Consider the following 16,644-nt stretch of genomic DNA (forward strand, 5'->3'; position numbering starts at 1 on the left):
ATCTCTGTGAAGCTGCCTGTATAATTTAGGCTGACATACGAAAGGTAATGCGAAAGGTTGTACATTTGTTGTGTGTTTGAGACTCTCAGACGGAAGGATATTTAAGTTAGTATTTGTCATTATTTAAATCAGATGTAGGTTTTTTTCATGATTATGGTCTTAATTTATGAAAAGGATAACTATGGATGTGGTATTACTGACGTGGCCAGGTAACGATTGCATTTTGCTTTTACAACCATCTGCACTTTGCTAGTAAAGATGACATGAATTCTAACGCTCATGCACAATTAAGCATATATTCACACATTTGTAAACAACACCTCCATGGGTGCTGACTCCTAAAGTATTTATCTAGCATTCTTTATCCAGTTTGATCCGTTTTTTTTTTTTGGGGGGGGGGGGGTGGGGGTTCTAAAAATGTTGGTTGGGCCGGTGCAGGTGTACAGCAATAGAGCTGCATGTTATACTAAGCTTGGAGCTCTACCTGAGGGGTTGAAAGATGCTGATAAGTGTATTGAGCTTGACCCCACTTTTGTGAGGGGATATGCACGCAAGGGCGCTATTCAGTTTTTTATGAAAGAGTATCACAAAGCATTAGAAACATACCAGGTTTCCTAAGACTACTTTCTGGTTACAAATAGATGGAGAACTTCAATTTTGCCAGAAGCTCTAGATTTTTGGATAGTCAACAACAGCTTGTATTTAGGAAAATGGCATCTCTCTCTCTCTCTCTCTCTCTCTCTCTCTCTCTCTAATTTCTTATATTGCAGGCGGGTCTTAAATATGATGAAAACAATCAAGAGCTTTTGGAGGGAATAAAAAGGTGAATCACTTAGATTTGCAAACTAAACAATCCCTTCCATGCACCTTTGATTGCTTGTTACTGTTTTGATATTTCATAGTCAATTTTTTTTTTGGTAGATGTGTTGCTCAAATTGATGCTGCCAATAGAGGAGCAGTTAGTGATGAGGAGTTGAAGGAGAGGCAGGTAAGCTATGCGATGAGCAGGGGCTATTAATCCTCATTGGAACATACTCCTATTTGCAAATTTCTTTTTCTTTTGGGAGTGTTTTTCCCATGTTTGATCTGTCCCACATTGTGGACATGTACTAGGCTAAAGCCATGCAAGATCCAGAAATCCAAAGCATACTTTCAGATCCGATTATGCGCCAGGTATGCTGAATGGCTTAGCCTACTTCTGTTACTTAAGACCTCAATTGTTTATTTTTGCCCCTCTTAGTGAGCATCATTACGTTTGTTGAAATTCAAGCTTTGGACTGTCACTGTGGGCATCCAAACGTTCTTGGAAAAATCTTTAGGTTTTTGCAAAGAAACACGTAACAAGCTTCTGAACTCTTCAACCTGCCAAAATATGTCTCTTTCACTAACTTTGTAACCTTACAGTGCAGATTTACCCCATCCAGTAGTCTCTTGGAATTGTGACCTTTGATGTAAAATTTCCCCATTAACAAGACTCTCTTCCGAAAAGGAAGCAAAATGGCCTTTCAGCTAAGTTATGCTCTCTGGTGGGATAGGTTCTGTGGATGAAGGAGCAGCCTACGAGCAGGCAAGGGGGTGTGCATTTGGTTGGATCAGAGGGAAGCATTGGTAGCAAGGCAGAAAGGGCAACAAGCTTGAAAATGGGTACCCTAGGGAAACAGAAATCTGGTCAGCGGACTTGTGCCTGTGGCCTATAAATAGGTTCCCTCCTCACCACATTCCTTAATCCCAGCCGACAGGAAAAGTGGTGGAGCAGATTGAGGGTAAGGCTATTTGCACTTTTGTTTTGAGCGAGAACGACATGACAAGGGAAGATTCACTCAAAAAGCCATACATTCGTCATCAGAGCCTAGGTCAGCCTGGAGATACAACTTTTATAAGCTGCTGTTTTTTTTCCTTAGAGTTACTGAGTAGCTCCGTGTGTGTGGGGTGGTGGGGTGGGGGGGCACGTGTGTGTGGCCACATGGCACCCACATGGATCAACAGGAGAGCATTTGTGTGCTGAAAAAGTTTGGAGTTTGTTGTCCTGGACTAAGTTGCAGCCCTAGGTCAGCAGATTTGCAAATTCTAGCTTCTAATAGCACTCACATAGATTAGCTTTGTGAACTATCTGTCTCCATTGTCATGATTTTTTTCTTTCTGAAGCTTTTTTTATCCCCAAAGAAAAGATCCTTCCATTTGTTACCAAGGGAGACCAGGAAAACAACAGGGGACACAGAGGGGCTCTTCCTCGCTGGCTGGCCGCTCTTGGAGGAAGGCTATCTCATACAATGGGAGGAGGGGGAAACAGTCAAAGAGGTGGCCTGTACCTCACTGTCTCTGACCCTGGGGAGAGGACTTCTGCTCCAAATCCGCAAAAAAGCCTCTTGATGCATTTGCAAATGCTTAAAGCTGCCTCAAAGCCTCTCCCACTGGCCACAGCCACTTGACGCTTCTGCATATACTTAAAGCTGCCTCAAAGCCTCTCCCACTGGCCATGGAGGGTGTGTATGATGTTTGTCCATATGCTTCTGATGGACTCAATGGGTGGCGTGGTAGTGCCCTCCCTGCAGTCAGTGAGCACGCCAAATGTGCCATGCGTGATCTCCCACCTCTAACAAGGGAATGTGGGCCTCCTCCCAACTGGGGCTGCTGATAACGGGGCTGTGATGATACTACTGTAACATGCAAAAGAATTGCCTGTCTTAAGAACTGTGCAAAACACAAAGATGCATTGCTGTAACAGTGTTTTCTGTATATATGTCAGTCTGTACATAGATCCTAGCCAACATGGCCTCCAAAAGGAATCTACTAATGCCTATGACCGGTCCCACAAACATGGGCTCAAATAACTAAAGACTGAAGTGACCCAAGCTATTTATAGGCTTTTGAAATGATCCCTACAGCCATCCTGTTGTTGGCCAGATTCCTGGACAGCAGCTCGTCAAAAATCCCATAAAATAGCTATAGTCAATGCCCTAAAAAGATTGTAATCCTGGCTAATATTTAGGGTACAGTTTGTCCACATCTGTGCATCCCCTCCTCCTAAGCTTGATGACAGGAATCCAACTGATAGTGGATGACTAACATCATCCATTTACTCCATGTGGATTCCATCATTGGTATCTTGCTTCCAAAACTTGAGGCACTCTTAACCACTTGGATCTCGTCTTGAAAACCTTCTGCTGCAACCTTGGATTGGTCCAATCTCTAATGTTCTATGCTGTGTGCACTTGTTCTTCTTGTCCCCTCCTTGGGCTGAAGCCTTGTACCTTTCTTGGCCTGAGAGTTAGATCCCTTCTTGGAATTTGCAACTCCCTCCATCTTTGTACCATGGTTGCCGGATTGAGCACTTGGGGGCTTCATAACCCACGACACCAACCTGGGGAATCTATACCCCATGGTTGCCCTCGTTCTGGCACCACTGATGTTAAAGAACCACGTGGCTGCGATTTCCTGTATGGACTAAAAACAGCCACCTTTGTACTGTGCTCTTTCCATAGCTGCACTGATTCAGCACCTCTAGGGCTTCCACTAGGCTCTTATACCAATGTAACATGCGAAAGAACTACCTGTCTTTAGAGCTGTGCAAAACGCAAAGATGAACAGAGAGATGAGAGAGAGATGTTGCTGTAACATTGTTTTTTGTATATATATGTCAATATGTACATAGATCCTAGCCATAATGACCTCCAAAAGGAATCTACTAATGCCTATTACCTGTTCCACAAACCTAGCAGGAGAGAACTAAAGATTGAAGTGACCCTTGCTATTTACAAGCTTTTGAAATTATCCCTACGCCTACCGGACTGCTCTCAGCTAGGTCCTTGGACAACACAACATCAAAAATCCCATAAAATAGCTAGTCAATGCCCTAAAAGGATCCTAATCCTTGCTAATACAGTGGGTAAAGTATGTCCACATCCATGCATGTGACGACTGTAATGAGAGAAAAAGGGCGAGGTCCTATCCCGTCTCCTCATATGCTAGAGCTGGTGCTGTTCAGAAGCTGTTCAGAAGCCCAAGCTATTGCCTTGGGGTGATGGTGCGGGGTGGTGCCTGGTTGTAGGGTCAAGGTGGATAGAAGGTGGCCATGATTGCAGAGACAATTGAGGGTGAGAGAATACAAGCTTGAGATTTTGCACGACTCAAAGATTTTGGTTAATGTGATAAAATCTTCAATGAGTACAATGCTTTTATAGGTTACCTGGGCAGAGAACCCTTATTGACTTAACACACGAGAAAACTAGAATGCCCAATCATAGTCTTCCTCATTGAGGGAGACTTGGGCTATTGTTGCAGTTATCTCTTCTGCTTCAGGCGGCAGCTCCTCATCTTCAGCAACGAGATTTGCATGGTGCTTTTCTTGCTCTTTCTCAAGCTTTCTAAAATAGTTTGCTTCTTTGTGGGCCATTTGTTTGTAGTACTTGCATTGGATCTTTTTATTGTTTTTCCATTTTTGTGCTCTGACAAAATCCTTTTGGTGGTCAAGGCCGTTGCTAACTCGATGTTGCTCTTTATTTCTTCTATCCTTCTCAAGAAGCAAAGCAACTAGTTTTTCAACGTTTGTAGTTGCAACACGAAGGATTCCAAAGTCTACGCATATCGAGTGATCCCTCGTGTAGTCTTAATGAGTACATCAAACTTGTCTTTGTCTTCAGGCTCATATTTAAGACTAGCAAGTTGATGGACTTTTGACCCAAACTTAGCGAGATGATCACTCAACTCTTTATTCATTTTAAGATCATAAAACTTGAGCTTCAAGAAAACCTTAGAGTTAGTGATGTTATTACCGAAGACTCCTTTCATTTTTGCCTAGATTTGTTCGGCTGTGGATTTAAAGTTTGTTCTACACCCACTATTGGGCACTGATGACGTTAGTGGGGATGTCGTAGTATCTAGTCCATACTATGCATAATGGAGTTGATAGTTATATAGTCTTGTGGGTTGACTACCATGAGTATATAACATGCACGTTCCTAAAAGGTGAATTTGGACATGTTCCTGGATTCATCCAGGTATATAATTCAGCTGTATTAGCGGACATGCAGATTTCACATTGTATATTTTTCATTCGAGTTACGGCCAATTGATATTGTGCTTATTCTTTCTATCTTTCGAGGTGCATTTGCCCTATCAACTACTTATTTGTTGTACTAATTCTTTCTATTTGGTACTTCCCTTAGTGCTAGGCTTCATTATAGCTGAGTCTGCCCTGCATCTTGACAGAAACTAAGTACGAAGGCCTTTGTGTGAATATATGCTCTTATGTGTGTGTGTGTGTGTGTGTGTGTGAGAGATATATGCTCTTATGTGTGTGTGTGTCTGTGGAGTGCGTGTGTGAGAGCATATCTTGATACAGAGTTCTACACCCACTATTGGGCACTGATGATGTTAGTGGGGATGTCGTAGTATCTAGTCCATACTATGCATAATGGAGTTGATAGTTATATAGTCATGTGGGTTGACTACCATGAGTATATAACATGCACGTTCCTAAAAGGTGAATTTGGGCATGTTCCTAGATTCATCTCTCTCTCTCTCTCTCTCTCTCTATATATATATATATATATATATATATATATATATATATATGAGTACCATGAGTATATATCATGCACGTTCCTAAAAGGTGAATTTGGGCATGTTCTTGGATTCATCTAGGTATATATATATATATGTATATGATGCACCAAGGAATCTGCAAGTCTTAGGCCGATCAAGGCGATGGCTCTCTCTTTGTGTTGCTACCACATATTTTGCTTGTCTAGTTCAGTATCTCCTAGATCTTGGTCGTCTTCTGAGACTCTCTCCCATACTCCCTCTCGTATCAGTAAGAGCTGCATCTTGGTTTGCCAGTTAGGCAACATAGTAGTTAGGTGGTTGTCTGAAACGGGTCTCCTAAAAGTTTCAAACGGGTTTCGTAAAATCAGCCTAAAGTTTCCTACAAGTTTCCTACCTACAGGTTTTTGCATGTACAAAATTTCAAATATATACTGTATAAAATATGTAAAAATAACAGTGAATGCATAGAATAATACATGGAAACATCAATTTGAAGCCTACATGTAAGTTGTAATAATTTACAAAGTACACACTGGTCATTGACATAGCACTTTGCAAGTGGCATGAAGTTTGAACAATGAAAACTTTCATTACGAACAAGTTACAACTTGTTACTTACTACTTAGCAACTTGCAACTTGCAACTTGCAAGATTGAAGTCTGAACGGTGTAGACTATATTCTTTGAATCACACATAACAAAAACTATATAATCATCCATCATCAATGATCATGATTTATAGACCATGGTCCATGATCCATGATCCATGATCCATGATCCAATCATTCATTATTCCATGCCACAAGAAAAAAACCATACATGACACCACATAGGTTAAAAGTTTGAAGTGTTCAGGTCACTTGAATCATGATTAATCAACAGTCATGGCCCAATGCCCATAAACAATACAAAATAAATCATGATAAGCCACATGGCTCATGGATTAGACTCTCAGCCTAGCTAAGAGTTAGTCCTCATCATCGTTAGACTTAGACTCACTGTGAGAATCGGAATCGGATGTGGAGTAAGACTCAGTTGCTGACTCGCCTCAGTTGTTGCACTGGTACTAGCGGCTGCTGCTGCAGATGAATGTGCATGAGTAACATGTGGAGGTGCTGTGATCTCCTCATATAGCATGGCATAAATGTCGCGCTCCTCTCGAGGAATCCCTGGGACTTCTTTCACTTTCTCAATGTCGACTTTATCATTATTGACTTGGTGAGGCTCAATGGGATTGCCTACCTGCTTAATTGGGCAGAGGTTGTAATGACAAACTACCGCTCTAATTAAACAGTGGACAACCGATTTCTCTTCTTTGTGCACGAGTAACATGTGCAAGTGCTGTGATCTCCTCATATAGCATGGCATAAATGTCACTGTCACGCTTCTCTCGAGGACTCCTTGGGACTTCTTTCACTTTCTCAATGTCGACTTTATCATTATTGACTTGGTGAGGCTCGATGGGATTGGCGAAGGTTGCAATGACAAAATACCTCTCTAATTGAACAGTGGACAACCGATTTCTCTTCTTTTTGTGGAAGAGGGCCCCAAGTGCTCCAATTTCTCTCGCAAGGACCCGAGCTACAATCTTGTGATAGGATTCGAATGGCGAGGGATTTTTGTCATAATTCATGCAACAAAAGAAGTTGAAGCCCTTGTTAGTAATAAGTATACTACAAGTGGATTCTTATGCAAGACTCAAGAGGCAAGAGTCAAGACTCACCAAGTGAGGAGTGCTGATGCCACCACCATGACACTGGTTGTAGCTGTGTCTCCCACATTTTGGCCGTCACTAAACCAAATTTAAAGCTACCATTTCGGAAAATAAGTAGCTCATCCTCCGGTTGCCTTAGTTGGTCACGTCGCCTCCTTTGTATCCTTGGATGTGCTATTGCCATCCATCCTCAAGCTTCTCATTATTGTATTGCTCCTCATTTCTCCAAAGAGGATGCAAAATGTGAGCAACTGCATGGATTGGTCTATGAAACCAATCCTATCGTGTGTTCCACACGGCTCGGATGTCCTATCCGAGCCGTGTTCGACATGGCTCGGATGTCCTAAACCTTTAAAAAACAGCCAGGAAATGTATAAATGTAATAAACCTAATATTATACAAGATCGAAGAATCAAAGAGACTAAGAGACTAGAGTGCATGCATAATGCAGCATACCATGAAATGTATAAATGTCATAAACCTAATATTATACAAGATCGAAGAATCAAAGAGACTAAGAGACTAAGAGTGCATGCATAATTCAGCATACCTCTCTGCTGATAAGATAGTGCAACGGTTCAAAGCCTCAACAATTCTATCCATGAACTCGTACAGGAGTCCAAGGGTTCTGCCCTCCATGTCCGTGATGCAAAGAACAATATAAATAGGTTGAAGGGCTTTAATGAGAGCTTCGGTCTCCTGTCACCAAGTGTCCCTCATGACAACGCGTACAAAGGCAACGGCCTTGGGACTCTCATGATCATCCCAAGCTGTCCATTCTTTGGAAACCACTGTGCATAGGAGTCCATGGTAGACTCCCACTAGCCGTTCAACCACAATGAATGTGTATGCAAATCTAGTGGTAGAAGGTTTGAGAAGCTCTAAGTCGTTGTGTACTCGATACATAGCAAGCACCTTCAGCCTCTTTGTCACAAACTTTACCATCATGCGAGAGGTCTCGAAGATGTCTGACACCCAACCTAACTTTACCACATCGTCGATGAGGTCGTATGTGAGCAGCACGTACAGTCCAAAGAATGGTAGGAAACTCCTCCTCAAGCATCCTTCCCATGGAGACAATTTGAGCCATTATCAGTGATCACCTCCACTCACCTGTGACGCCAAATGTACTCACCTGTGACCATTGTGCTTGCTATGGATGCATCTATGGCACGCAAGAACATTGTGCCCTTGCATGATGAGACGAGGATGTTATAAACATTCCTCTTTTTGACATCCGACCATCCATCAGCTTGTCTCTCCCTTCTAGGCTGCCATGTGCACAAGGTCTCATAAGAGGGCCCCTCCCACTCACATCCTATGCGGTTGATTGCCCTCATGGTCTTTTTCCATTGTGCAGTGTGCACAATATTGAAAGACAAAGCACATTGTATGAAGAGATTTGTCAGCTCTCAAGTGACCTCTTGCTTTGCGTGCATCTGTAGACTGGGTGTGACACTCCCTTTTGCAAGGCCTTGCCAATGGGGATGGGAGTTCTTTGTGCCCGTGTAACCTTATGTGTCTTGGATACACTTGTACTACCTGTAACTGAGACATCCACATCTTCCTCCTCTGTATCTACTATCTTCATTACTCTCCTTTTCTACCAGTAACTTCATTTGGTCTAATAATTTGGCTCTCTTCCACTATTATAATGATGCCTTGATAGCATCCGGCACAACTGGACAAGGGCCGATCCCCTTCCCCACTAAACATATGAAATGGGCCTTCACCAAGTCTATGCTGCCACCAGACTACAACCCACAGTATTTGCACTTCCATTTGGAAGCACCTCCACCCCTGTAGGAGGCCGATTCGATTACATGGGTCCACATAGCATCTCTTGTGCGAGGCATTTTGTTGAAGGAGTGTGCCTGCATTCACTTCAATTGATGAAAATCAGACATGTACATTCTTGCTTAAGACCCTTGGGCAGAGTCTAAGCAAATGTTGGAGGCTTAATGGGGTCTCAATGAAGAAAAACCCCAATTTTTAGCATCTCCATCTTGCCCCAATTTTTAGCTTCAAGCCTCATGTATTGAGCAAATTTAATAAAAAAACACATCTGGCTGCAGGCATGCGACCGGAGGGAGGAGGAATGGGGGATTCATGAAGACTTCACGAATCGAAGTCAGGGACGGCACAAAGCTCGATGTTGACGTTGAGGGAGAGCGGTGTACGGAAATAGAGAAACATCTTTATCAAAATAGGCACGATTTTCAGACGTTGGATTTGGGGGAAAAAAAACAAGTTAAAAAAAATGCATCAAAGAAACGCATTTCCTACAAGGAAATGTTTGTTTCCACGTTTCCTACTGTGAAGGAACGCATTTCCTGGCAACTATGGTAGGGAACCCGGTGCCAGAGAATTTGTTGATTGCTGCCATTGATAGTGCCATGATGTCGAAGCAGAGGTAGGTTGAGATGATACGCTAATGGTGATGTCATAGGAAGCTCAACATTGTCGGGAAGCCACTACTAGTAGTAGATCAAGGCGCGTCTATGTTCATGCTCTATAGCCGCTGCAACCACACCTGCCGGGCGGACAGTAGAAAGAAATGAATTTGCATAATGATAGGAAGCAATGATATAAACAGTCCTGTGCAAGGGGTGGTCCCCATAGGTGAGGGCATGATGAACAACTACTCCCGTAAGGGAGGACTCGGGTCTGGAAGCCCCTGTCAAGGTGAGTACAAATGAATAAGAGCCTGGCTTTTATAGCCCCTACAGGAGCTGGCTGACTTGCTCCTAAGAAGACTCACGACTAGCTAAAAATAAACATGTGGAAAATGGGTGGCCAACCCTACAACCAAGGGCCCTAAACATGAGGGAAAAATATGGTGCTGCTCGGGATAAATGTGGGCACCCTTGATACATAACTTGGGCACACTACCAGGAGATGAATAATGTAACACCCCCTCTCAGATCCTAGGAGAGAAACCGGTCCAAGGAGCTGGAAAAGAAAACCTCCAAAGCAAGTCGAGAAGTCCCGCCTCTGCCACTTACTCCAAGAAACTGCTCCCAATCCAGAAGTCGAGCAAAATCGGAAAAAAATGAACCACCAGATGTCAGATGTCCATATCTCCATCCCAATCTGTGTCACACCAGTCCACACAATGTGCTCCCTCTTCAGCCCAAGAAAGGATGTCGTCTGACTCTCTACCTCCAAGGAAAGAATCTGCTCCTTAGAGAACATTGCCAAACTTTCTCCCTGTTGGCATCCCCTCTAGACAACCTAGAGGCCCACAATGTCTACATTAGCCCTGGTACTCAAGCCTCCAACTCTGAGCTTGTTGAGCACCAATCTCTAGATACTAGGTTTCCGGATCTCCATGTATCCCTCGGTCCAAGAATGCCTCTCTGTCCTGCCAACACTCCAAGTGGAAGAAACATACCTCCAACACTGTAGCTGACAATCTTGTCGGCACCTGACCTTTAAAACCTCTATCCATAACTCGCCGTCGCGTGATGGGACTACTACTCACACAGTCACATGGCAACATCCCCTGAGCTTTTTGGTGTTAACTATGGCACTGAGCTCAAGAAAGCTCTCCTGCCAAAACCTGACACCCCTAGCTGGCAAGCTCCCAACCAACTAGTCACGTGTCCATGTGGAACCAACCATCCACAACTCATCATCCCAAAGCATGATCTGATGTCAATCATATGCTTCATTCAAACTGCTGCTCCACTGGTACCTATCTGTACCTAATGAAGCTGTACACCTGCCATGCATCCTGTACCCATCCTGCAACTGAGCAAGTACTTGTGAACCTTGACAACAGCTCTCGTCACCAAATGACCTAGCCTGCCTGTGCATGAATGCCGATTTCAACCTGTACACCATGCTCCCAAATCCATGCTCATCCTGGGGATGAAGATTCCTGTGCCTGCACCCTGTAATCCAGAAGGCCATCTTCCTGGGAATAGGAGTGGCTCATGTTGCCAAGTAACCACATCCCCCTCTCAAGGTGAACACCTTGAGAACCTAAAGGAAACACCTGTACACAAGCAAAACTATGCTGAACTTACACAAACTCATAGACCCCCTCTGCTCTATCGAGAAAGGACTAACTGTCTTCCCCACACACCTCGAGGATGTGAATCCGAGTGTGCACCCATGAGTCTGAAAACTCTGACAAAGCAAAGATTGGCCAGGCAAGGGCTCAAGGCCATGTGGGAAGGCACCATTCCTGGAAAAGAACGCTTGCCTCCACTGCCTCCAAAAACGCAGATGAGATAATGCAAAAAACGCTGCTGTTACCAGCTGGCAGCACGTGTACCAAGAAGAAGAGAGGGAAGAGGAAAACACAGCACCTTCAGCACCTCTTCTGGAGAAAAATGCAGCCAGGCTGCCCAGCACCTCTTCTGGAGAAAAACGCAGCCATTGGTGGCTGCCCTTCACCTGCTCACAAGGGCAGAAAACGCAGCCAATAGGGTACCTCCTCTGGCCGCCCCAGACCTGCAGGAAACACAGTCAGTTGGGGCTGCCCTGTACCTCCTCCAGCCGCCCCCGACAAGGCCAAAACGCTCCCTCCTCTGCAGCCAGTAGTGTAAAAAAAAACCCAGAAATCCTTCTCTCTCAAAATCGCTAGAACACCTTCTGTAGAAGAGCCTCAACCTGGTGCTCTGATACCATGTCAGAGTGCACAGTGGAAAGCATGAGACATAGGCTCAGAGAGAGAAATGAATCTGCATAATGATGAAGAAGCAATGATACAAACAGCCCTGTGCAAGGGGTGGTCCCCGTAGGTGAGGGCATGATGAACAACTACTCCCGTAAGGGAGGACCCGGGCCTGGAAGCCCGTGTCAAGGTGAGTACAAATGAATAAGAGCCTGGCTTTTTTTACAACTAACTTACCATCTTTATCTCGTGGTGGAGATAAGAATTTCCTAGCCTTTGCTCCCCCCTATAGGAGCTGGCTGACTTGCTCTTAAGAAGACTCACGACTAGCTAAAAATAAACACGTGGAAAATGGGTGGCCAACCCTACAACCAAGGGCCCTGAACATGAGGGAAAAATATGGTGCTGCCCGGATAAATCTAGGCACCCTTGATACATAACTTGGGCACACTACCAGGAGATGAATAATGCCAACAGATGTACACCTTCCGAGAGGCTAGTGTGAACGCAGGGGCTGCGAGAGTGGAGGTGGAAGCCGTTTCAGGTGCAGTTGCAGAAGGCAAAGCAACAGCCGTGGCAGGGATGCAGCGCTACGTGAAGTTGCACAAGTGGGTTGGACTGATGGACAGGAGCAGGGCGTCCAGCCAAGCATATGAGGTGGTGAGTGGAACTAGCGGTGCAGAGGAGGTCCAAGCAATGGCGAATATAGACTAACATCGGCAATGTGGGCGAGCAAAGGTGACAACAGTAGGTAGAGGCAGCAAGGAGCTACAGGCAACAAATGGCTGGCAGCTGTTGATGGTCTACAGACGGCAACACAGTGTAGACGTGCACTTTGACTGATGCAGTCGACTGATAGCGCGAGTAGTTGCAAAAACCCTAGAGTGAGCTACCCTAGCTCTGATACTGATGTAGGGTCATGGCGGATAGAAGGTGGTGATCACTGCAAAAAGGGGAGAGAGAACTGAGTAGGTGAAGAGGGTGAGAGAGTACAAAGCTTGAGATTTTGCACGACTCAAAGATTTTGATTAATGTGATAAAAACTTCAATGAGTGCACGCATCTATTGGAAGTAAGCTCAAGCACGAGTGCATGCTTAGTAAGCTCAAGCACGAGTGCATGCTTCAATGAATGTCTATTCAAGATAGCTAGCCGAGCGTGAGCTGTGAGCGCCCCCACCCCCAGCCCACCATTGCCCTTTCCTTTTCTGTGCCCGCCGTTGCCATCCCTTGCTGCTGTCACCCTGTGGCCTCCAACTCCCCCGCCCCTCAGGCCTGCCAGTCCCTGCCCCCTCTTCTCCACTTTGTTGCCCCTTTTGCCCACAGTCTGCCCTCTTCTCGGCCGCGCCCCCCCCTCCCTTTCCTCTCGCTTGCGCAGCAGTTCCCCCTGCCCCGTCTCCTTAGGAGCCCGCTATCCCCCATCCTTCTGCCTCTCCTGTGCATTCCCACTGCCCTCTGGCTGCACCAGACCCGGAGCAAAGGTAACCACCAGCAAGTTCAGTCCGCTGCTTGATTCATTGTGTCTTGGAGCCGGTTGAGATGACCTTCGCTGCCTCCCCGATGAGGGCTCTCCCCCATAATCGCCAGGTGGCCCCTAGGGTTCTGGGGCAGCCTGTGGATTACTATTTCTTCCGATGTCTCCCTGTTGAAGGAACTGGTATTTTCGAAGAGACGGTGGCTCCCATTTGGATTTGTGTGGTGTTTCATCGCGTGCATAAATATGAAAGCTAATCCTCATAACTCCACCCTCAGTGCGAAGGGGGTTTGTTGGGTATTTCGGAGTCTCGTGTACGTGTGCGTGTACCTTTCTTTATGTACCCGTGTGTGTGTGTGTGTGTGTGTGAACAGCCCCTAAAGGGTGTGAACGCTTGCCTATGTTAAGTATGCTTATGCGTGTGAACCCACCCTTTGGTGGATAAGATATTATGTGTGTGTAGTAAGCACAGATGTAAACGGCTGTGCCACATCACTCACCCAGTGTGATTTGTGCGAGTCAAAAGATAAGGTTTGCGACCTATAAAAGCATGTACTTGGTGTACTTCAAAATCATTCAATCTAATCAATCCACATTGAGTCGTGCAATCATCTCTCTCAAGCACATTGAGTTTCTCTCTCTAACTCTCTCTTCTCTGTCTCTCTCTCTACAACAACACACATGAGATGGAGTTCTATCCTCCATAGCTTGTAGCTTAGGGATGTGACCCTAGCCCTAAGGCCAATAAAGATTCTCTCTTTTTGCGCACACACTGCTTTCTGAAGCTTTATCAATTTTCCGTTCTCAGCAGATTTCAGTGCTGAGGTAAAGGCTGTTGACAAGAATTTAAAGATATTTTAGTCAATCGTGTGGAGAAAGGCAAGACTCACTTTATTGGAATGGACATTTTTATGGTATTGCTATAGCTTTTCTCCAAAAGCAGGAGAGGGAGCCTCCCCTCCTTGTGTTTTTACGGTCTTTTGTGACCTTGGATGAGATATGTTTTGTCGTTTGTTTCCTCTCTTGGGGTTGTAGTTTTCATGGAGCAGGCGATGCTTTCTTTTAAATAACAGAAGGATCTATTCTTGGAAAAGATGTTTAATGCAAAAACTGTCATGTGTTTTGCTGTCTAGCATTGAAAGCAAAGCTTCTTGGTCTTGGCAGGTTTTAGTTGACTTTCAGGAGAACCCCCGAGCAGCACAGGAGCATACCAAAAGTCCAATGGTAATGACAAAGTTGCAGAAGCTTATGGCAGCTGGTATCATCCAAGTCCGATGAGCTATGGCCTCTGGCATCACAAGGCATTGAGTTTTTTTATTTCTAGTGAACTTTCGTCAACCATGTCTGCCAGTTATCCTCCGTTGGGCTTTCACACTTGCTCTGGTGCTACTTTATGATATCTTTTGTCCTTGAGTGGCATCAGTTGCTAAATTTTCTAGAGAGTTTTGCATTAGCAGGATTTATTCATGAGTTACATAATACAGTTTGAAAAAAAGTGTATTCTTGGTACTTAAGCATGAAGTAGAGTTTTTAAGTTGCAGGCTAATAGAAATGCTTTGATTTTGTGTGCAATGTCGTTGGTTGAGACGTATATCAATTTGATGGAAATTCATATGGTTGTTCTGGTTGTTGAATGAAGTTATTCGGCCCTATAGAGTCTGGAAAGTGATTATTTTAGATCACATATTTTTTTATAAAAGTGAACTTACACAGTCAATTGTTTGTACAATAAAGCTATTTGCACGTGCAAGACCTGGGAAGGTCGTTTGATGGAAGCCTACCAAAAAATTATCATGGTCAGTGCTTACCAATAAGGATTACACTTGACTGGAACACCCTTTCTTCAAGAAGTAGGTGTTGCAAAGGTGAGTCACATGTTTAACTATTAGTCACACCAACTAGTAGATTTGTTTTTCCTCTGAAACAGGCCCAAGCCCCTTTACCTTCACCACCCTAGCATTAACACTTGATGTGGTGAAGCATGGATGGCTTCTTGCAGTCACCGCTCTGACTAGCACCAATGCCGGAGGGAGGCTTGGGAAGTATTATTTTTGGGTATATTGCAGATTTTGTCAGCACTCAATCCTCTCACTTGACACTTTCAACCATATATTTCATTTACAATCAATGGCATTCATGACGCAGCTTTTCCTAGGGAGACTCAAAAGCCTCCCTAGAAGGTAGGAACTACTTCAAAAATCTTCATGATCGGTGGGTGGTAGGTGACACTAAGACAATTGGTGAATCTAAGAACAAGATCAGAATTGGCCTTTTACCTTGCTGAATAGTCTGCCGATAGGGTATCCACATTTGGTAGCATCCTTAAACGGCCTGAGAACGGAAGAGATTTTGAATGCTTGGTATCGAGATTGGAGCAGAAAGAGCAGAAGGTCGAGCCTGCAAAGGCAAGAATCTGATGCGAAGGCATTCATAGCATGAGGTCCAGACCAAAATCATTGAAGATGTAGCAACCAACAACCTCGACAATCAGTCACAAGAGGGATGCAGAATGTTACTACTGCAAAGGTTAAGGTCATTTTGCATGAGGCTGTGCTAAGAAGGCTATTGATAACATGAAAAAGAGAACTGATTATTTCATACTAGCAACATGGCTTCTGAACTCAGAGCTGTTGGCAGAGTATTGAATGTGGAACCTCGCAACTAATCAAGTGTCCATTTCGAGGGATGTACAATTGCATGAACAGTCATTCCTAAGCGCTGAACAGGCGAGCACAAGGGATCAACCACCAACACTAAGCACCACTGGAGTGATTTATATGTTGGCTAGGCGGGGAGAGCAGTTCATGGACACCTCACGGTAAGCTACAGGAAGATATATACACATGGAACCACCACCAGGTTACACTACCTTGTGTAATCTAGTTTCCAGACTAAACAAATCATTTTATGGATTAACACATGCATCACACTGTTGGCATCTTAAATTGCACGATTTCTTCACAAATGATCATTCACTGCTGTGCCATAGCAGTGTAGAAGACTAGGCCTAGCCTCACAACCATATTCACATTCAAACTAATCTTAGAAGGCACATTTGCTATGATAGGTCTAGGTTAAATTGCGTAGGACTTAAATTCAGCAAGTAGACAAATAGATTCTAACCAGTAGTCATGAACATTATGTACAACAGATTTTGGAAAAATTTGACATGCACAACTGTGACATGTAGTCACACCACCATTAGAATCAAGCTCCAGCTCCGTAGCACTCCTACCACCCAAAAATGCTGACACAATAGGATGTCCCTACAGGTCACTATCAGAAGCTTTG

The 16,644-nt window shown here is 44.4% G+C and overlaps 1 protein-coding gene across 3 annotated transcripts in view; it reads left to right on the forward strand.

The window, feature by feature from the left end:
* The window catches only part of LOC147620637 (hsp70-Hsp90 organizing protein 3-like), a 48,802-nt gene extending 33,877 nt beyond the window's left edge, over positions 1-14,925 (forward strand). For 2 of the 3 annotated variants that reach the window (XM_086824896.1, XM_086824895.1), the window contains exons 5-9: positions 439-609; positions 771-823; positions 922-988; positions 1,114-1,173; positions 14,518-14,925. In XM_086824896.1, the coding sequence (XP_086681022.1) occupies positions 439-609; positions 771-823; positions 922-988; positions 1,114-1,173; positions 14,518-14,631 (465 nt within the window). In that variant the 3' untranslated portion in view covers positions 14,632-14,925. Of the gene's footprint in view, positions 1-438; positions 610-770; positions 824-921; positions 989-1,113; positions 1,174-4,997; positions 5,088-14,517 lie in introns of those variants that run through there. The other variant, XM_086824897.1, reaches the window with a different exon arrangement.
* Positions 14,926-16,644: the final 1,719 nt, after the last annotated feature.

This window comes from Cibotium barometz, chromosome 31 (genome assembly GCF_041138505.1).
Source record: "Cibotium barometz isolate CiBa-2024 chromosome 31, ASM4113850v1, whole genome shotgun sequence".
NCBI classification, from domain to species: Eukaryota; Viridiplantae; Streptophyta; class Polypodiopsida; order Cyatheales; family Cibotiaceae; genus Cibotium; species Cibotium barometz.